The 23,714-nt window shown below is 36.6% G+C and overlaps 1 protein-coding gene across 1 annotated transcript in view; it reads left to right on the top strand.

Annotated features, from left to right (window-relative positions):
• Window positions 1–2,960: 2,960 nt before the first annotated feature.
• The window catches only part of LOC136344100 (limbic system-associated membrane protein-like), a 59,288-nt gene continuing 38,534 nt past the window's right edge, over window positions 2,961–23,714 (top strand). Inside the window, exons 1-2 of the mRNA XM_066291225.1 lie at window positions 2,961–3,057; window positions 9,148–9,222. Coding sequence (XP_066147322.1) covers window positions 2,961–3,057; window positions 9,148–9,222 — 172 coding nt within the window. The remainder of the gene's footprint in view (window positions 3,058–9,147; window positions 9,223–23,714) is intronic.

Below are 23,714 nucleotides of genomic sequence, written 5' to 3'. Positions count from 1 at the left end.
AAGATAACATTTCCTGGTAAGTTAAAAAATGCGACGTTGTATTTAGGTTCATCAAGTTATTTCTATTTCAACTTTTTATTTCGTTAGTTTTAATCTTTAGACACCCTGTACAAGATAGCAAGTTTTTATGGTTGAAATATAAAATATAATCTATAATTACCATTCACCGTAAATTACGCGTACATAAATTAAATATTCTTAAGTATTTGAAACATGAAAATTACGTTAAATTTTCATAAAATCCAAATTATTAAGAAAAAACTTTCGGTTTTAGGTATTCTAAACCGTATTAAAACAGACAATTACTTTGACCGGAGAACCAAAAAATGCAGTAATATACCGAGGGTCCCAATGAAAAAAAACATAACTTTAATACCTTCCGGGCTGTTCGGGCACACTGTATAACATGAAAATAATTTTAAAAAGTAACCGTAATACCCACCATGTAGCAAGAAATTAAATATTTTCGAATGTCTCGTATTTTGGCCACAGCGTCCCGTGCCGTATAACGTATAGGCCTGTAATCATAGCCCTGTAGAGCAGACAACGAAGAAAAATAAGTTTATGGAGAAATACGAAGTGTCATTACAGGAGATCTATAATGAAAAATGGAAAAATTCGGATATATTGGGTTGTTCGATAATTAATGTCGTATTTTTTATGTTTTTTCAAAGTGAATATACTTATATTAATAATAAATATTAATCAATGATGTAGTGGCCATCTTGGTGAATGACCTTTTGCCATCTTTCGGCAAGTTGGAAAATTCCGCGTTCGAAAAAGCCTTGATTTTTAGAAGTAAAAAATTGATTTAACTCATATTTAACGGCTTAAGCAGAATCTAAATTTTTACCATTCAAATGATTTTGAAGAGGACGAATCAAATAATAATCTGATGGCGCCAAGTCAGGGCTATATGGTGGATGAGGTATCAGTTCCCAATTTAGTTCCAATAATTTTTGACGCGTTGTTAAAGATATATGGGGTCTAGCGTTATCATGATGGAACAGTACCCCTTTGCGATTGGCGAGTTCAGGACGGTTTCTTTTGATTTCTTCGTTCAATTTCGATAGTTGACGATAGTAAACATTCGAATCAATAGTTTGGTTCCTCGGAAGCTGTTCAAAATAAAGAATATCCTTGTAGTTCCACCACACAGATAGCAAAATCTTCTTTTGATGAATATTGGCTTTAGACGTCGATTGAGCAGGTTTATCTCGTTTGGTCCATGATCGTTTTCGGACCTCGTTATCATAGACAATCCATTTTTCATTACCCATTATGACTCTTTTTAGAAGTGGGTCGTTTTAGTTACGATTCAGCAAATAATCGCATATGTTAATGCGTTGGGTGAGGTGAATTTCCTTCAATTCGTGAGGAACCCAAACATCCAATTTGCTAACGTACCCAAGCTTTTTTAAATGCAGAGAAACGGTTGAATTCGATATGTTCACCTTTTCTGGTATCTCTCGAGTTGTCATACGCCGATTAGCTTCGATTAAGGCCTTCATTTTATCGTTATCAATGGTGATTGGGCGTCCAGGGTATGGTGCATCTTGGACATTAAAATTTCCGGAACGAAAGCGAGAAAACCAACGCTGGCAGTGGCGTTGAGTAAGGCAGTTCTCACCATAAACTTCACACAATTTCTTCTGATCTTGTATTGCATTTTTGCCCTTTCGAAAGTAAAATAATAAAATGTGTGGTTAATGCCCATTTTGATTGTCCATCTTCAACTTAAATTTTAAACAACTTCTTGTTTACTAATCACGTTCAATTTTCGATCGAAAAAAAGTCTAAAACATAACCTTTAAAATGGCACATAATAATATAAGCGACGAGATCACTATTACTCGATATGTATAAATTAAGCCATCTATGAGAATAAAACGACATTCATTATCGAACAACCCAATAGAAATTTTGTATCCAACATAGTTGCTTTCAGATGAAATTTCTTCGACTACCATATTGCACGTGACTTAAATTAAGTTGCCAGCACTCACGTCGCACGAAATGACTTTACCATTATCCCATGAGACACTTACCGCCTCAAAAAAATATTTCAAAAACGCTACTGCTATCCGCACTCATGCTACTTGGGCATTAGGCAAAAAGAATAATGATTCAGATCCAACTTTTTCAATTAACTTACCAATATTGGGGAATTATTAAACTGCATTAATTAAACTCCAATATAAATTCATAATTGATGTCGTGACCTGTCGGTGGAAGGATCACAAAGATTATGAAAACTTTCAATATTATCGAACCAAGCCACTGACAAAGTTAAAATGCTAATGTAAACCTTTAAAATATTCCTTCAAATACTAACTTAACTGAATTCCGGGAAATTTTCGCGTTCCTGGTTTAAGACAACAAAATTAAGGAAAACCGAAGTCGACAAAAACTGAAAAATGGCTGAGCATTTATTTCTGAGTCTTATCTGGGAGACGCAATCCCTTATTGGAGAGGAGACAATCCCTTGAGCGCGTTTGACATTCCGGAGTTTATTTGGGGCCCTTTGAGTGACACTTTTCTTCTGATATAAATTGTGCCTGATGTTATTTCGAGTCTGTCTGAGGTGATAATTGATTTTTTTTCCTATAAAATTTTCGAGCCGGACTTTCGTCTTTACACGGGGAAATCCCGTGGGTGTGGTACACGTGCGAAACCTGCTTTTTCGTCTAGCCCTCAATGCTGTTTAATTAGGATTTTCGTTGTTTAACCCAAAGGAGATTTAGAGATTAGAATTAATTTGCATTCCAGAGACTGTTGTGAATAACAAAGCCACAGAAAACTATTTAAGATAATGGAGTCTTCAGACCGCACTCAACGCCTTGATTGTTTTTGTTTGTGTTCCGCCGCATAATTTACTGAAAATCACGTTTCCAATTTATTTAGCTCGAACAATTCTCGAATTAGACCTATATTCATTTGCAAAATATATTCATCCGCAGATGTGCAGAATGTGCCTCAATGTGCCGCAAATCCCTAATGTCTTGAAACCTAGCCAGGGAACGCTAAAGACGTTTATATTGGAAGGAAATTTCATTGGTAAGCTGTCCCCTGATGAATCCAAAGCAAATACTGGCTTAAAGGCTTATACGGTGCATATCCAATTTACAGCTTAAGGCAAATAATAAATCGATCTTCTACCTCTGAATGTCTTATAGCGATCTTACATAACAGTAATGCAGCAGGAATTAGTCGAGTTAAGTAGCGAGCTTTCATTAATTTGCAGATATTAGTGTTTCTGACACGCGAAGCATTATTAGGCAGCAGGGAAGTGGAGAATGTTCAAGTAAATTCAATTATTAATGTCTTAATTGTTCAACAAAAACCTGGAATATCTTTAATCGTTACTTCGTCAAACGAGCGATACGTGTTCGAAAACTGCGTTTTAAAAATTGTCGTTAAAGTGATCACTTCCATACACATGAAGCGAAAACCAATTTTTCACACCTAGGCAGTTTTACTCTCGCCTTGAAACCGGTATTAAATATATTTTTCTGCTATTTTTGGTCCGAGTTTATTCAAGAAGTGTGCGATATTTAATCACTCAAATGTAAAATAAGAATAACTGCAACTTGTTAAACCGACTAGCTGCACGTTAGTCCTTTCGCTTAGACCGAGTTATCGGTCGATAAACGTTAGTACTTACAAGAATATCTAGTACTGGTAGAGTGTTTGGCACCGCTCGCTATTGCCCTTTTTCTCTCTCTTCGTTTTTTCTTTTTTGAACTATACGTGACACAGCATTAGAAAACTGACTTTTTTCTTGAGTTAATGGAATAAAATTCTGATGTGTCGAAAACGGAGAAGTTGACTATCAATCGAGGCTCCCCAGTGAACAAATCATACTTCCAATCTTCATCAAAATCGGGTTTATTAGTGTTCCTGGCCCAGCATTTTTCTAACCGGCTCTTTTTGAGTTATTTTAATTAATTTCAGAAACCACGGCAGATACATCTGTTTTCATGGTGAATTCGCGAAGAGCATTAAAATGAGCAGCTTTTTCCCAATTTATCCACCCTGTAACTCTTACCGTTTCTGATATTCCCCCAGCATTTATTGTAGAAGTGATCACTCTATACTTCCAAACATAACAAAAATCAATTCAGAAATATTCGAAAAAGAAAAAAAAATTACACGAATTGCTACATTTAAACCACGTTGTTTTTCTTCTCAACCCATACTAATTCCTTCTTCGCTGGCATCGTTTCTCCTCTGGAGGATGATGCCATGAAAATTTTTAATGCGATGTTTCGAGCATTCGTAACTATCATCAGGTTCCTTTTTCAAGTCCCTGATCTTCTGAGTGGCCGAACTTGCATTCAAATAGCAATTTGATCCTTAAAACTCAACAGAATTAATGCCCCGTAATCACTATAAGTACCTGCAGGAAACGTCAGAGATGCTTTAAGAAACCTATCTAATATCTTCTTCGGGAAAGACATCAATGGCATTACTCGTATTTTGTCGATGAAAGGGATGAAAATAGTGTTCAAGTCGCTCCATTTGAATTTAGTTGCAGGGCGAAATTAACGTAATAAAGACATATTTGGATGATTGTTGAAGTAAAGATGGTTTTAAAATAAAATGAGATAAAAAAGCGAATGATTTGTGAATCTGTTGAGAAATTATCACTGAGTTGGCGGCAAAAGACCAAAGGCCCGGAATTTTGTGTGAACACAAGACCACAGACAAATTTAACGACGGAAAAAGTCCACAAAACCAAAATTCTAGAGACCAAAAGTTTTTTTTTAATATTGCAGCTCTACAATGTATAATCTGCACAAATAATAATCTTATTTGTGATTTTCTCAGATCTTACAAGACTGAAGAAAAAACGTTACGTGTAGACCGAGCTTTAGACAATATTGAATAAGAGCCCTGCTTCTAATAGGAACAGGTGAGTGAAATTTCATTGCACTATCAGTTTCACATGTTCCTGTAGAATTAAAACTCATATAGGCAATCAAAAATTACCATCCAGTTAAACGACAGTGATTTAAACCACCTGGATATGGGTCATATGCAGGCTCCGGACTCGAAATGTGACACATTTCGGGGCTCCACTTTTTGACATAGGAAGCGGTGGCGGAACAGTGCTTGTGGCAGTTGGGTTCGTTATTGAGATTAGTGTCCCGAAATGGATATATCGGTCTCTCGACGTAAGAGCTTCAGATTGTTGTTTATAGACATATTTACTTAAAGTCTAAAGTGTATATGAGCAAACCCCGTTAAATCGATAAGCTGACGGATAGTATAAATCAAGAGATAAGATGTATTGCTGACAGACTTCAACACGCAATTTATGAACCAGTTGCCACACAATATTGAACTATGCACAGAGCGTAATGGCGGGTCTGTAAATCTATGATTTCGAAAATAATTTTTGTTCGTTAAATTTTAAGCCCAATATCATATGAAACATTGCATTCCCGGGATGGACCCTTTATTTCACGTGAAAGGCTTTCAGATGTGAAGGTTTAATGCATTGACAAAAGAGAGATCAAAATACTAAAATCTGATGCACTATTATGCAGTATTTATCAGGAAATCCCATCCCAGAAATAAAGCCAAAAGTACAGCTTTTAACCTTTAATGGAAACCTCATGAAAGCCCTCTGAAATCGTGTTTGTCAACTTCTGCACTTATATTAGTGCAGCTGTTCATTGTTTATATTATATTATGTAGTTTGCCTTGAAGCACTTCTAGTCACAGAAGCATCATTGTTGCTGCCTTTAACTATGAATGAAAGGCGCCTGAATTTACAGCGAACCGAGTAAACTGCTTATAAAGTTTCAAAAGAGTTCTTTTTGACTTTCCCAGAAGGCGCTTCAAAGGAACCTGCATAATAGACATGACCTTTAGCTAAAAATGTAAAACCGTAGGATCATCAGCAACGTATAGAAACACTGCATGTTATCTCTTTAATATCCAGCCACCAGTAAACTGCAGTATACACTAAGCTCCTCGCTTATTTTCCCTAAGGCTTGAGCCCCTAATCCAACCCCGGCTATAATTTTTTTCCCTTTGTTTTCATAACTTTTAATAAAATATCTGACAACCCCTAAATCAATTTTAACATTCCTGAAATTTTAGGCGTTGTTTATAAACCCCAGAAATATTATGCTCCGTTTCAAACTACAAGCTTGCCAGAGGTATTATTTCGAACACTTCCTCCTAAGAGTTTCATATTTGATATCAAACGTTCAAGCAATATAATTGAGTAAATTCTCGTTAATTCCAGAAATGTATGTCATTTATCTTAATTACAGCTTGTAGAAATCGAGACGATACCCTTAAAATTATACTCAATGCCTTCTGGAGATTCCAGTTTTCTGATCCTAAATAAATGCATTCATTCTGAATTCATGTCAAGCATATAAGCAATTTGACGGTTCCAGCATAATCCGACACATCGATAGACAGTAATATGCATAGGAAATACCTTCTCAGCATTTGAACGTGTACGTAAGGCGTAACACATTTATTCGTTGGGACATGAAAAAGGCCAATTCGGGAAATAAAATTGTGAAAATGGGGCTGTCGCTTGAAATAAGACTTTCTTCCCTTTTCCCCCTATTACTATGTTGAGGAATAACCCCTCGCGCAGCAGTTGTTGGGGTTGTAAGAGCTGTCGAATTTCGCGCTGAACACACCGTTAAAATTCCTTGTCTTTGTCTTCGAGGATACTTTTTGTTTTGCCAAAAACTCGATCCATGTCGTTCTACAACCACCGCATTCGCCTGATTTAGCGCCGTTGGATTTTTGACTGTTCAACGAGCTCAAAAGGCAGCTCCGGGGACACCGTTTCGACTCGATTGGAGAGATAAAAGCCAAATCGAAGAAAGTATTGAAGGCCATCCCGGAAAAGGACTTCTCTGAGTGTTTCGAGAATTGCAAAAAAACGATGGCATTGTGCCGGACGGGGAGTACTTTGAAGGCGATGAAATTTATTTGAGAGAATAAATAGAGATTTTTCATTTTATAAATAAATTTCCCCTTTTTTTATCACGAAAGTATATGCACTCTCTTTCATCCTACGTTTCGTTGGTATTTGTTCCTTGGCGACAGTGCACATATTTGAACAATAAATTTTTCCATTTTCAATGTAATTTTGGCGTTATTTGATTGTTTTGTTTTTAAGATCTAAAGGTTTCGCCAATACAAAGTTCCTTGCATTCACAAGGCATTTTATAAATGCAGTTTTGTGTGTGTTTCCTTTCGCTCCTCCTCAATGGATTACTGTCTGTTCTATTTTTTTATAGTCTTTTTTTCCCTTTCCTTCTGGCTAAGTACGCCCCTGATCCATTTTCCACCATGTCCCAAATCTTTCTGCTCTCCACTATTTTTATCTCCACTCACCTCAAATCAACTTTTTGGTCTGAGGATATGACTCGCATCGAAACACTATCGCTCTTCAGTGATTGCTACCAGGAATTAACAGACCATTTTGCACTTTGTGCACAGGGTGATTCGCAACGCAACCGACACGGAACAGGTGCGTGTAGGGGACCTTAAAACATGTCGATTTTTTATATGAAATTGTTTCTTGATGCCTACGGTTGTTAAGATATCGGTTTCCGAAGATGAATTCAAAAAATGGAAAAAATTTCTATTTCAGGAAAAGCTTAACCTAGAATCACCATATTTGGGAAATATTTTTGTTTTATTGACGACTTTATTTGCTGAAAATTTTAAGTGGCTGACAACTTAGTAAAGGGTGGTTTAGGAGAGTGTTACCCTTAAAATTATATAAATTTGTTTAGCCCTACCCAAATTAAAATCTAAGGTTTATCAATATGATCGTAAATTTAATTTCACATCTTATTGTACTATTATACATTTTTCGAAAAGTCATTAGTAATTGAGAAAAAAAATGTTTACGAAACTACGTTCCTTAAAGACCTTGAGGCCGCATTTGTTGCGGGATAATACGATTAGGAAATCTACGATATTCTTCTATCCTTCTTCGGAAATTACCTTTGGCTGCACCCCAATACCTACACTCCATCAACTTGTTCATTAAATGTAAATTTTCCGGCCATTTTGACTACAAGGTGCTGCAGGCAAAATGAAGATACGCGAAAAACTTGTAATCTGCAGAAATTTGAATAAAGTCAGATTTAACAGCCATATCCGAGCAACGAAACAGTTGAAGAGTGGTTGGAGCACGGCCTTAAGGTCTTTAAGGAATGTAATTTCGTAAAAAAAATTTCAATATCGAATGACTTCTCGAAAAATAAATTTATTATCATATTGATAAACCTTGGTTTTTAATTTGATTAGGGTTAAAAAAATCCATATAATTTTAAGGGTGACCCACTCCTAAACCACCCCTTTCTGAGTTTTCAGTCACTTCAAATTTTCAGCAAATGAAGTCGTCAATAAAGCAAAAATATTTCCCAAAAATGGTGATACTGGGTTAAGCCTTTCCTGAAATAGAGATTTTTTTCATTTTTCTTATTCATCTTTCGAAACCGATATATCAGCAACCGTAGGCTTCAGGAAAAAACTTCGTATAAAAAATCGACAAATTTTAACGTCCCTTACACGCACCTATTCTGTGTCGGTTGCGTTGGGAATCACCCTGTGTATTCGCAATTCATACACTTTAGTTCTGTTTTTTTTCTTAATATCTTTTCGGGACGAAAACTGTCCTTAAAATGCGTTTTCGTCCAAACTTTTAGTAAAAGCTGAACGCTATTCCCAGTTCGTTTCGACTGAAGATACTGTGTAACTCAATCGCTCCAAAATCCCTATTTGAATGTGAGGCATCGTTCCTAAAGAAAATAAACAATATACGAATAATCCGCCTAAAGCGTATACCACATGTTTATCTGAGACTTGGCACGAATTGAAAAAATCTGCCGCCTTGTAATTTCATTTAATAATCTCTAAGTTATTAGAAGAAATTTGCATGTTAACTATGTTTATTATAGATAAAAACGCGCCAATCGTTAAGAAATCCTTTTTTCATAAACAAAAACCTGTTTGACTTTGATAAACTATAAATTGCAACATGCATTTTGAGCAATGCAAAATTCACCACCACTAAACCAGTTTGTATGTATTTGCTTCAATTATAAAGTTATTTTGTGCCTTTGTGCTGTAATATTTGTGTTCTTGTTGCAGATACGAGAGTTTCGAGTGGTGTAATGAAGTCAGCAGTAGTCAGTGGAGCACTTCTTCTTTTGCCGCTTTTGCTAGGTAAGCAACTCGCTCTGTTTTAGATAAAAGCTTCGTTTTAAAATACACCTCAAGGACTTTAATTAAACTTGCATTCAGTTGCTGTTTTTAAATTTCGGTATCTGCATTGCCACACTCATAAAAATGTATGAAGTGGGTAAATATTTTCAGCAGCGTGTCCTCTGCTTGATTTATTACTCAGCTTCGGATATCAAGACGTCTTTTTATTGCGATATACCACAGCTTTCATTAGATAACGTGACTTCTATTCGAGCAATCTATTATCTGATACGATTTATAGATTCGAATTTATCTATAAATTCTTTGGTTGGATTTCTTATTTATAGCGAAAATCGGGATGATATTAAAATGCCATGGGAGTATGTGGTGGATTTAAAATTTACATTGGAATAAACGAAGCGAACTTTGGTACCAAATTAGAAACTTGATTATTCAAAAACAATCCGTTTCGGTCATAAGCTCATTTCTGGAATCATATGCTTTGTTTGCTTCAACTTTTTCAAAGCGCTATGTGCATTACGATAGTTGCAAAAAACGGCCGAACTGATTTTCCTGCATAATTGTGGTTCACATAACACTAAATAGATTTTTCTCCTATCTCTCTTACTTTCCCTCACCCTTGCTTATCTCTTTTCATCATGGAAAATGAAATGGTTTTTGCATGACAACTTATTTTCTTAAAACCGCATGAGTATCCGTATGATGTGCGACGGCCCGACACCGAAGGTGGGGAGCTTTTTAGCACAGTATGAAAATGAGCAAATGCAGTTTCTAAAGGAAACACGTCTCAGTGAAAAATTACCGGGTTATTTTGATCTCCGAATATTATTTAGCGAAACATTTCTGGAATAAAGAAAATTGGCGACATACGTACTCTTGATGATTGAGGATCAAAAGTCCCGCATAAATTCGTTGAAAATTGAAGGGAATATTTTTGAGGAAGATGCTGGAACACTTCAAATATCGTTTTTAGTGGTGCAGCATTTCATCACAGGGTTGCCCATGTAGTAGATAAACGTACTCTATCATTTTTGTTTAGGAAAACCCATTTATTATGATATTACGTTTTTGAATTTTTTTAGAGATCCCGAACACATTTTATCTAACATATCCATGTCTAATTCAACGGCTATTGAAATATTTGCGCAATGTGGCAACTGGATTGGCCTGCGAAATCGCCAGACCTCACTGCTATGGACTTTTTTATGGGGTTATTTGAACAAAGGCTGTATTTAAATTAGATCAATAATGTGGAAGAGGTAAAAGACAACCACACTCAAGAAGCTCCACAAATAGCTACGCAAATTAGAAGAAACGTTGTTGAGAAATTTGATTTCCGGCTTGACCATTGTCAGGAAATCAACGGGGCACAGTTCGAACACTATAGATCGATTATATTGTTATTTATTAAGTATTAATAGTTCTATCATTATTTTTATTTTTTGTAATATTTTTCGAAAACTACATTAAAAGTGTTCAGATTTTCTGATAAAACTGAAAAACGTCATAATATACATGGGGTTCCATAAGAAACAAATTTTAAAATTCGTTTATCTACAACCATGTATACACATCCGTTATGTCGAAAAATGCACAACTAAAAAAAGTATTTGACGTGTTCCAGCAATTTCTTGAAAAACATTTCCTTCAATTTCCAAAGAACTTTTGCGGGAAATTTGGCCCCCCAAACGAGACACCTATAAAGACTATTGATAAACTTGAATTTTCACTTAACATTGATACATTGATTGATACCTGTCGAGTACTTCTCGATAGTTAACAGAATATTGGGATCTGCCGGGAAATTACTGCTGTTGTTTTTCCATAATTGCATTCCTCACATGGGCAGGTAAATATAGACGGGAAATATTCCCTGTAGGTTTAGGAATCGGCGCACCTGAAATTGGCTCAGTCGAGAAAATCCGGATTCGGTTTGGAATTTAGTAGTTTCAAATTTGATACTAAACATGGAGGCTACGTATCACCAGATTACGAAAATCTCGCTCGTAATAGCAGCAATCGTCGACTAATTTATGGCATCTAACTTGTGATATAAACCAAGGTTCAAATGCCAACTGGGACGCTACAGAAAAGAAAGACAAATATTTCCAAATTTCGTGGTACAATATGGTCTCATTAAAGCCAAACTGCCCCCTTTGTGTCTTTGCCAGTTTTCCATTTTGTAAAACTACCTGCACAGTAAACAGACGAATGTTTATTATATTCTTGTCAGTTTGAAGCCTTTGTTCAGGCTGGGCGAAAATGTAAATTTATTATAACGATTCTTTTGTAGTCATACTACAAATCAGGGAAAATATGTCGCCGAATCCTGCTCGCGATACAATGGAGGATGGAGACGTAGCCTTCTGTCTGAATGGAAAGAAAAATGGTGAAAATTTTAGCTAATACGTTAAAAACATTTCTACAATAAATCGCGCTTTGGAAAAGTATTCATTTGAAAGATTAAAGAGGCAAAATGACTTCGGAATCTGTGCATGTACGCCTGAAACAAACTTTGTACTTTGCCAGAGTAATTATCCGTGAACGGAAAAAGAAATAGGTTTAGCATGGAGGTCGTTTCGTGCTTCTGTACGATACCTACAAAGGGAAGACGGACTTTAAACAGCACACTGCAGCTGCTGGAATTAAAAAGCTTTCCTCGTTCTTTGTGCAAAAAAAGTTTATGAAATCGCAAACTTTGTTCTGGTTCTTTTTTTAGGACAAATGCTAACAGTTTTGTATGTCGAGACTGGATAAAGTACCCTAATCGAGAACTACTAATTGCTAACAAATCAAACAAAATAAAACAAACAAAACACTGTTTGTTACCAAACCGTGTTTACGTTACAAATTTGCTAATATAATGCAAAAACGACTCATATTTTAAAAGCATGAAGGGTTTAATTGTTCCGCAATTAACGGATAAGCTATTGTTTTAAATAAGCAATAGTGCATTAATAGTAACAATAGTGCGAGACCTATATCAACGCTGCAGAAATCATCTTCTCACAGTCCAAGCATCGATCACTTCGGCGGGATTTAATCGGCATGTCACTGCCAGTTAATGATTAATAATTAATAATTAATAGCCATGTTGTGAGTGAAGCTTGGAGTGGAGTAAGCAAGCTGCAATGGCTGCAGTACTTGGCACGTTCGGCGGGGGTTCTCGGGTCAAAGAGGTAAAATTGACTTTTTATTTATCCAAAGCGGACAACAATAACCTAAATAAATAACTAATTTCGACAGTAGAAACGTGATTGGATTCTGGTGTTGTCAATAGGGCAATTATCAATAGGGCAAAAGTTTTGTGGAAGGATAATGGTGAGGGATCAATGAGTGCCATTAGTGATCAGAGAGAGCTATTAATAATGCAGCCTTAACTACCTCCATAAATGATCAAAATTATGTCAAGTCTGTGGTAAGGCTGCCACCTAAATCTTTACGAACCTTCAATGGCGAATATTGTGCACGGATAAATGTTGAAATAAATGTCTTTGTATAGTGATGAGGGCTGGGAATTTTCAAATCAATACATCGGTAGTTACACACAATACTAGAAATTCTCGACGGAAAGATAGGACCGCTAACATGTGATATTATATTCATAGGGATTTTCTTCAGTTAGCGTCAATTGGTAAGTTGCCCACAAACGTAAAACAATGCAGTTTATTTGCCAATATTGCATTGAGACCACTGTAGTCTTTTCTAGACGGTTGTTAGTACGCACTGGATGTACACATTTCTATCTTATACAAATTCCGACTTGTCTCGGTTGCTTCTCTATGGATTAATCATCAATTTCATTTTTTCAATATGAAACACTTTCAGTTACTACTAAAACCATCTTTACTTTTCTTCCGCGGATGAATCTCTCACGATGCCCATCCAAAGTGCAAACATGAACATTAGCTTGCAGGATTTCAATGGATCTTTTTAATCACGGAGAAACTTACACAAGAGCAGCATTTCACGGAGGAAAATTGTTGAACCATTTACGTTACGAAAAAGCGAAGAAACCCTGAATTTAGATCTGGAAGATAATACGGGAATGTTAAAGACTTGCCACGGGGATAGTTTCCACAATGAAGTAGAGTCCTGACACCTTGGAATTTTTGTAAGGGGACCTTTAATGCAACGTAATTACGTTTTGGAAGAAAACTTGTAAGATATCGAAGAGAATATTTTCCTAAGCTATAACAGTTTGGGAAAATGTGAACAACGAATATTGAACGAAAATTGAAACAAACAAATCAATATTCGATAAGAGAGACCTCATAGCTCTGCCTGCTTCCAGATGGCTTCAACTCATAAAACGCTTTCAATTTCATTCCTGAATTGGCAATTTTTAAAATTCTACTGAAAATTCTGGTAATTTAAAAAAATGTTTACCACAAAATAGAATATTGACAAAGGAACTGCTCCATGTGAATTGAATTTTTAAAACTCATAATCTTACTAAAAAAGAAGTTTTTAAAGTTTCCAATCATATTTGTGGAAAAAACTCTATGGAACGTAATACTGCACATCGTAGGTCTTACTTCTTGGCGCTGAAAATTCCTAGTTCTCTGTGAAAACACCATGCTACCAATTTGAAAAATCTTAGTCCTCATCATTGTATAGAACCATGTATTTCAACCATTTTAATTATGCGTCCTAAATAGTTTCTAGGGATTATGCATGAGCGCTAGGATTCGTTTTTGTCAGCCATATTTAAAGCACATATTGTGATAGAATAATTCGGTCACTTCAATTTTAACCCGTTCGTTTAGTCATATTATTATTACTCATTGTTTATTGACGTTGGCTTAATCTCTTTAGAAATTGCGACAGACTAGGAAATTATTGAGAATTATGCAATTCCCCTCGCAAATAAAGTGGCTTAAAGCGTCATTTTCGCTGACGAAAAAAACCTATTTCCACCCCAACAACGTTGATCGACAGGGGAAACAAAACCAGCTATTAACCTTTTCCTGCACAGGACTTCTTTGCCTTGGTTCGTAAGTCGCTTTATATTTATAGCTTGTTATGATTGATTCCCGACTGTTCCTATTTTGAGGGTTTTTTATACTTTACGAACTTAAAAAACGCTTATTTAGTTTGCTTGAATTCGTTCGACCTCGGGATCGGAAATTTCTCGCCATAATTTGGCTGTCGACCTTCCCTTGAAATTCATTGAAACGTAATGCCTTAAAAACAAAATTAGCAGGATTAACTTTTGAGCAAATACCACCAAACTCTATCAGAAAAATTTGGAAAAAAAGTTCAATGCTAATTTTCATTAACAAAATAACCACAATAGAAGATTATCCCAATATTTGGGCTATAATATAGCTATATTTTGAGAACACTAAAAACTCATGCAAACCCCCACAAGACACTAAAAACATTTGTGGTTTCCCTACTTCTACCACTGCTATGCATCGATAATTCCTCGTATTTAGCTCTGAGTTCTTGCCATTTTATTTGCGGCCACAGGAGAATTTACTTGCCGCTTTAATTAACTTCAACAAACTAAAATTTATCTTCTTTCTTTTCATTCTTTTTAATGAAGTTCTATTTCGTCGATTCCCTCAGTATTTGCTCTATTTATTTTCTCTACTGTCTTCTTTCTGGTTTGTAGCGCTGTGAGGAAATGGGCAAACTATATCATTTGGATGAAGTCATGTTAGATGCATCGAGTAAGAGCAGTGGTCGTTTCGTTATGGAATTTTATCAGTTGGTTAATTTTTCCCTGATATGCGAATTTTCAACTTTCTGCTTTTTATCAGTTCGCTTTTTCGCAACTCTGCGATTTTTCTAAAGTACTTTTTCTCCTGGTTTATGACCTGAACGGAGTGTTTTTTAAATTTTAAATCGGTTTTGGGCATTCGAAAAGCAAGACCTCTTAAATCTTGGTACCCTTGGTATTCTAAACCATTCCTTTCCTTTTACTGTTCTCTGATTATCCACTTGTGGGATCTGAAACCATCGCACTAAATCGACTTTTTTGTGGCAAGTTTCCACAATTTTCTTGTCTCCATTTTTGATTTGAAAACATGGCACGTTTTCCGTTCTAGAGTTGCTATTTTTATTTTAAAAAACCGAGAGCAGCCAGGACCAGCCTTCAAGTTTCCAGATCAACAAGAAATGAAAACCCTGATGAGAGAAGTGGCTTGATGATTTTTGGATTTTTGAATAGCTTCTGAAGCTTAAGCTTAATTGACTTTTTGGGAAGATCTGTTAGGACAATTTCCCGGGAATGTAAAATTGGGCAACTATATCGTTTTGTCATATTTGATCAATTTGGCCAGCGCCTTGAGTTTTTTTTGAGTATAAAACAAGTGCAGCTGAGCAGCCCAATGTGCCGAACTCACTAGCATCTGTGCTGGAAAAGAGCTTTAATTCACACCTTCAGGACGAGCTCACACTTTACTTTCGGTTGTCTTAAAATCGATAAAAACTTCCCAGATCCGTATTTAGAAAGGAAAGATCTTGTTTGAGACAAGTCGGAAACACAACGACAAAGAAATTCTAAAATTTATCTATTTTATAAATAACTAAAGAACTAAAACTAGTATTGCACAAGTGCTCCCTTGAAATTTTTCTTCCATTCAACCACGTGCGTAATTATTACCGTTTACGAGATAACCGTGCTAGACATCCGTAATTTGGGCACACTATGCTATTGGGTCTCATCTAAAACAGTTCCTGGAAAATTAACGAATCAAGCTTTCAGAACTTCGGTGCAAATGACTGGGTGAAATGCCCTTTCGCTATAATATCAAACCCTTGGTTTGTTCAAGACATAAGACAAACGGCATTAGCCAGATGTTTCTAGGGAACTTAATGCTTAGATGTTTCATTGTAAGCTCATTGCTTTTGGTGCGTCACTGAAGTTTCCGGATATTGACCTTTTAAGGCGGAAGTCCGGGTTACTCACTATGAAAGTTTCTGTAAATTTCGTCACAGTTCAAACTTAACTTAAATTGCCGCTTTCTTAGAAATATCAATAAACGGATGAAAAAACATTCCTGATTAATTCTATTTCTTTCTCCCCCCCCCCCTCTCTCTCTCTCTCTCTCTCTCTCTCTAAAAACGATTGATTCGAAGGAAATATTTTGAAAGGTAAGTTGAGGAAATAGTTCGGCTCAAGAATCTTCCGTTCCGCTGCCCTAGCCTTTTATTAAATAATTCAAACTAAGGAATGTAATCTGTTGTACTTTTCGTATAAGAGCAAATAAAGTTCAAAGGCGAATAGGAAAATTTACAGCGCCTTGATGAGCATTCTACTAAGCTCTAGGGGAAATTCCAATTTATTTAGGTAAATGTTGTCTACGCCAGCATTGTTATATTAATTAAAAAAACATCGTAGATGCGGGGATTTGCGAGTTTTATTTCGAGAGGTGAGAAGAACTCTCGGTTTTGGGAATCCTCAAGAGTTGCATATTTTCCTCTGGTGGATTAGAATATCGTCCTATCCAGAACACGTTGCTTTATATTTCGAAAAATCAATACGTTGTCGCCATTCAAGCACTAAAAGCTTTTAAAAATAGCCGCTTCAGTTAATTACGTCAGGCCATCCCTTGTGCGATGTTCTCCATTTCCCCTCGAGGGACTAACGAATATAATCTAAAGAAAAATTCGGCAATTATTTATGCCTACAGCATCGTTCCATTTCTCGTACAACCAACACATGCCTTTATGAGAACTTAAATCAATATTCCACTCAAAATCTATTCCTCAGAAAACAACAGGAAAGACGCGGAGCGTCTTGATGCGCGTACAGCGTTTTATTGTCAAGTTCCTTTGTGAGTTTTAAAATTAGTCGTCTTTGACAATTTAAGGAAACAATTTCCTCGAAAGTAAATAAGAGAACGATTTCTCTTAGTTGACGTCTTTCATACAAATATCAATCTAAATATAAATTCCCAGAGCAATTATTTCAACGAAAATGGGCAATACTGACGTCATGTGTGCACATTATAAGTTAATGGCGTTCAATATTTGCAACCATTACACAGGCTCTAAAAGTTTTGTGTTTGTTATGCTGTGGGTGGGGTCAGCGGAAAATTTTATGACTCATGTTGTTACGATATGTACAGGGTTTTCCGTGACGAGACCGACAACCTTGTACCCGTCATTCTAGGGATCTTTCCAATAAAAGAAGTTCATATCAATTATGGAAGGGCCGTAGTAAGTAGCAACCGGAAAAGTTATTTAATTAAAGGTTGTAAGAAGAGAAAAGAAATTTACAAAAAGTTTTCAAAGTGAGAACCGACGTTTGCAAACATGCAGCTACCCTTTGAGCCATAGAACGTGGCCACTGAATTTCATCCGGTTCGGGGCGCAAAGAGTTTGGGCCTTTAATTATGCGGATTTTCAGGACTTCTCGCGTATCTGGCGCACCATTGCTAAACACATGTGTGTCTAGTTTGTTCATAAATGTTCAATTTAACTAATCCAGCTTATTAAAAATGACTCTATTTTTTCTCCAATTTTTCCGACTGTTCCAAAATAAGAGTTGGCCCATTGCGGAAAATGCGTTTGTCCGGCACACGGGACACGCTGACAATGGTGAACAAAATTATCTTCGAAATGAAAAGAAAAATCGCACTCTCGACATGTTCAGTGGACAAAAAGTTGAGTAATAAAGAATGATTTTTCAATCCCATGTTCACATATTAGTTCCTACGTTCATGAGCTGATCTGCTGGTCTTCAGGTTCTCTCAGCTTGTCGGATTTGATGTTTGCAGTTTCGCAATTCTCAGAGGTTAAACTCAAATATCTCGTGAAATCATACAGCAATTTCGTTTCAAAAAAATAGCTCAAATCAATCATCTCGATGCATTCTGTAATCCTGAACAAACGGAGATACATTTCTTTCGGTTTCTGAGATACGGAGTCAAGTCGCTACCTCTTTTCTGCGATTTTCAGGGCGCTGCAAAAATGCTTCTTCAAGGATCCGGGACTTCAAATGAGACATCTGAGATCAATAAAAAATCCACGTTTAAAGCGAAAACTAATAATTTCGAAATTTTCCTGCAAGTTTCCAAAACAAAGAAGGCGCGCACTGTTTGGCAGTTTTCAAGCTGCAAACTCCGATATCTCGGAAACCTGCAGAGCCTAAAAAATAGCTCGCATTAATTGCCTGCTGTTGATATTGCGGTATTTCTGGCTGATGTCTTTCTGTCTGAAACAATTCACTTATCCTGATCCCCCGCTCCTCGCTGATTCATTCCGCCACTCAAACTTCAAAAGTACATAGATCAGAATGTCTTATCGAGTATGAACTGCGTTCATTTGCTGTTAGTTTAGTATTATCACTTAATGCAAAAATAGAAATCTTTAAATTTTCATTAATAAAAGTCGATTCTTATGATCTCACGTTCCCCGCTAATTGAGGCACTAGTAAATCTGACTTAGTATCGTGCACCAAATTATCTGTGGGGTCATTGGGCCCTTTTCTTGAGTATGTACGTATGTGGTGTTCCTCTGTGAAAAGAGACAGATGCACAGTTATTCACCGAACTCCCACTCTGAATAATTCTGAAATCTACGCTGAATTTATAACTGAAAATTGAATTGAAATAGTTCTGAAGCCTCACGTGGTATTTATTTTTTTCGGAAAAAGCCAAAATTCTGTGATGTTTGAAGCGAAGGCATGCAGTACAACATACGAATTAGGATAGGTACTCGCGATATACGAAACAATAACCTGTGCATTCTCTACTCACGCTGCTAGTCCTATCGCACAAGAACTCGTTTGATAAATCGATCGCTTGAATAGAAGATTTATTTTCTGCGAGAAAATAAATCCAAACTTAAATCCATCGCCATTGGTCAGAGTTATTGATTTGTTCCCAAACAGATAATACTCCTGAAGAGTTTTATGTGGCTGATATCAGACTCATTACAATACAAGTATCGTTTTAGCTGTTGCTAACTCCGTTGGTATGAACGTTCTTTTTATTTTTTGGTACCAGTTTCCTGTACAGGGTGTATAAGAAGCTGCGATTGTAAACGATCGGTAAAAAACTTCATCACGTTTTGGTCATTTCAGCCCAATGGGCATTAATTAAAAACACCCTCGAAACGCAACAAATTATAGTTGCATTTTTTACGTTCTTTACTTTGTAATGGTGGAATTTGAGAACAGTTTGGTATTTGCAGGTTTTTTAGGTATGACAAATCGGAGCTTGTGTACGGCAACCACATTTTTAATGTATATTTTTGAGTGCCATTTGCAAAATGTCGGGTCTGTTTAAAGGAGCGTAATATGTTTTTCCTACAATCAAGGGTAAAAAACATTTTTATGGTTTAAAAAGCGAGGACAAAATACAAATTATGCGAAGGATTTCACGTGTTCGCTTAGCGCGCCAACATGAATTCAACCACTTATTCAGCGCTAGCGACGAATGTAACGACTGATATAAGTTTGGTTGTTGTGTCTCTATGGCTTTAATTCATATGTATTCATAGCCAGATCTCATAAAACAGACGTATCTAATTTAGCAATTTGCTTTGCTATCCAACGAATGAGATGGGTTTTACTCACAAGGGTGATACCTCTAGTACTCTGCCCAGTATACGCTCTCGCTCATGTTGCAGACCGACTTTCTAAATTCGATTTTTTTCTATAACGACATGAATTTGACATAATTGTAGGTCTTTACTTCGTTAATCTCAGAGTATAACTTAAAATTGTGTTTACGAGGGTGGACGCGGCTTTTGTCTTCACTTGGAAACCGAATCGAGTATCAGCAGGAATCGGAGTCGGAAAAGAATGGGAATTCCCCGTCTTCGGGAAAGTCCTAGATACTAAACCCTCTGGCGACGCATCATGGGCGTACCCTGGTTGGGGGTGCCACCGACGCCACGTGCACTACCCGTCGCACTGGATCGTGGTGCTGAAGCCAATGAGAAGCATTTCGTCGGTGGTAATTGCGTCTGCGTCATAAGAGCCGACAAACTAACTCTGTGGGGAATTCTCACGCACCAACCAAAGTCTACCATGGGCGTGTCAAAGGGCTATCATCTCCTTAACAATAACTTAACCTTAACTCTATTTACACTCTACCACCTTTCCGAGAGTCTCGACCTAATCAGAATATACAATGCAATGCAATTAAAAACAATATACAGGGTGGTTGATTTGACTACTGGATCCTACATAATCTGTTACATTATTTATTAATAAAAATTCAAAATAAATATATCACTGTTAAGGTTTGTCTGGAAAATATTTTTAAACTGTAAATGAAAAAAAAATCTAAAACATACGGGTCAAAAGTAGGCTATCTCAAACGTTCCTTATATTTTCCCTTATAATTAAATCTTTTATTTAGTATCCAGTAACATATCCCTTGTTTTTAATTACATCCGAAGACCTGTCTTTCGTAGCCTTTAATAATTTTTCAGACGTTAAATTTCAAGTAATTTGAACTTGTTTGAACAAATCCGCTATAATTGTTATTTTTTCCTCACGAATTCTTCTCTCAATTTCATCCGAAAGTTCACTATGGGGTTCAGATTGGGGCTTTGAGCCTGTCAGATCATCATATCAACATTATGTACGGTTAACCACTCTTTAATTAATTTCGAGGAATGTTTCGGTTCGTTGTCTTGTTGGAACGTCTATCGAAAGCTCATACTTCCCGGGCAGCATGTGGTTTTCCAAATTATTTTTATAAGCATATCCGTTCATAATACCGTCAATTTTTTATACTAAATCCATGCCAAACTCTCCGAAACACCCCTAAACCCTAATACCGCCACCTCCATGTTTAAATATCGATATAATATATTTCGGTTTAAACCGTTCATTAATTAGTTCTCTTGCCCAACAAATTCCGTCTGGTTTGAACAGTTTAAATCGACTTTCATCTGAGAAAAGGACAGTTTTCCATTTTTCATGTGACCAGTTCACATGCTCTTTCGCAAAACGCAATCTGCCCTTTCTATTTTTATTCGAGATGAAACGCTTCTTTGCCGATTTTCCCCCATATAAAACAGCGCTTCTTAGTCTTCGTTTTATGGTACTCGCTGATACTGAAACACATAACTCTTGTTGTATGCGACTTGCACTCTTGCACGGATCCTGGATTGATAACATTTGAATTCTCGTGTTCATCGCTTTATCAGTTTTTCGTTTTCGGCCACACTCCGGAAGTTCACCTAAGGTTCTCCTATATTTAAAGTTAGAAATCGCCCTTTATAACATTGATTCATCCAAATTAATTTTTTTGCAATTTTACACTGGTTTTCATTACTTTCAAATTTTTCAAAGACTCTTTCTTTTAACCGGCCTCTATGGGCACCTCTTGGTACCTTGAAGTATTTTCGGTCAATGCTGTGAGTATCAAAGTCGGTGACTCACAATAACAACTAAACAAATCGGTCGCTCTGCATGTGAACCCCATGAAAAACGAAATAGTCTGAAAAATGGAGATAAACAAGATATATTGAAAATTTATTTGCACTTTTACAATATTTGAGTAAACAAGAAATATATTTTATTAATTTTAATTTTTTTTAAACATGCCCATTTTCAATTTTCAATTAGTTGATCTACGTGCGTGAAATGGGGAATGCAATTATGGTTTTGTTCTCGGAAAAACCTAATCGCAAGCTCGAAAAGAGGTGTGATCTTTTTCGTGAATTCGCAGGTACATGCGCAATGTGATAGCTATGAGACATTTTTTGGAAAACGCAATTATCACGTATTTGGCACAAAAGGCCGAGGCAACGAAACTAGTTACGGTCCATCCAAGCCAAAAGTAAAAGTGAGTAAAACATAACCAGCATCTTTTTGCGTCATTTTTGAAATATTTTGGGGATATATGCCACGTGATCCTGCCGAAAAACCGTCACTGATGGTAATTATTCCTGATTCAAAAATAAAAACACTAATTTATATACTTATTTTCACTGTAGAAAAATCGTAAGTGCTTTTTTGGGGTTTGTTTTCCTTTCATCGAGCGAGAATGTGTGACTTTGCACTCTAAATGCACAAATAGCCATTGCCGCCCGGTGCTGAATTCGGCAACATGTTTCATGCATATAAAGGTGAACTTTCAAAAGTTTCCACGGGCATTCCTTCTCTGGGTATTTTGACTTAAAATCAAAATTTTCATTTCGCAGTAAATCTTTCCTCCAATAATTAGGGTCGGGATTTAGTTTATCGCCTGTCGGCAGCTGACGTTCACTTTCTCATTAAGAATTTACCTTTAGGAAAATAACACTGCGTTTACTATAATTACTTTCAGATTTAATATGTGGGGTTTACACTGAAAGTGCAAAAGAATAGTAAAAAATCGTACATTACTCACTGAAAAATGTTCGTTCCTTGTAAAATTGAGTCGGAATATTCCGAAGGGTTGGCCCAGGCAACCTCCTGCAACGTGTTTTTTTTGCTAAAGGCGTGATGCGAAATAGATTTTTTTGTAAGTGACGAGTTCTTCAACAAATCTCCCCCAAAAAATCCGCATTGCTACATTGTCCCCGAGTGTTCTCCTTTACCTACTTACTTAAACTCTACGTCCGAAAATTCGGAATGTTCTCAATTTGCGGGCTAAGGTATCGGATAGTCAGAGGTGGAGGTTTAGTACAAACCTTTGGGAGCACTGTAGAAACTTCCACCGTGTTTAAATATCGGCCCAATTCAACTCTTGAAAGACGCTCTTCTGCATTACACTAGTTCCGGCGTATACGCAATTGTTGCTTCATGAATGATTCTATGTTTCTCCACGACATTCGCCATGCTTTTATTGCAGCAGCAAAACTCGTCTTTTGAGAAGTTACATTTGGAATTCTTCAGCGAACCCACTGAGCTGTTCTGTTTGAGTTACTGAAACGACTTAAATCGCATTAAATGCCACTGGCATTGTCATTGCTTCACCACCAAAGACAGATCCTAAGAGAACTCACCGTATACATTAACTCGCGACGGTGAAAAACTCAATGTCACTTAACGAAAAAACAAAATATCGCACGAGATAAAAAAATAACATAAAACGTGCATCGTGCCATTATAAATTATGAGAAATATGCACATTTCATTTCCAAGAGGCAGCCACTAATACGATTGATAAAGAGAGAAAAAGACACACGAAATGCTGCGAGGCTTTCACGATTTGTCCAATTTACGTAACGATGTTCAGCACGTGGATGGCCAAAATGTTTCTCATTATTCACTCCTCGTTTGCGAAAACGAATACATGACCTGCTGATCTTGCACCAATGTGCGTTTTATGGTTTCTGAATACATTTCTGAAACTTGGCGTGTATTGGAAATTTATCGTGAGCATATTTCAACATTTCATCATCCGAAATCGGGAAATTTTTAAACGGGCCTAAATTGATCGATCCCCTTAATTTGATGGGTGTAGCGTGTGCTCCAAATTAAAAGTTTCACCACATAAGGGGGTTGCGTGTTTTATCCTGAGTTTTCTTCTAAAAGAACAGATTATCTAATTGCGTGACAATTGAGATTAATGCATTTGCTCTAATGGAGT

Source organism: Euwallacea fornicatus, chromosome 16, assembly GCF_040115645.1.
Source record: "Euwallacea fornicatus isolate EFF26 chromosome 16, ASM4011564v1, whole genome shotgun sequence".
Lineage (NCBI taxonomy): Eukaryota > Metazoa > Arthropoda > Insecta > Coleoptera > Curculionidae > Euwallacea > Euwallacea fornicatus.
The sequence above is the reverse complement of the archived record's forward strand: the minus strand, read 5'-3'. Positions and strand labels throughout refer to the sequence as shown.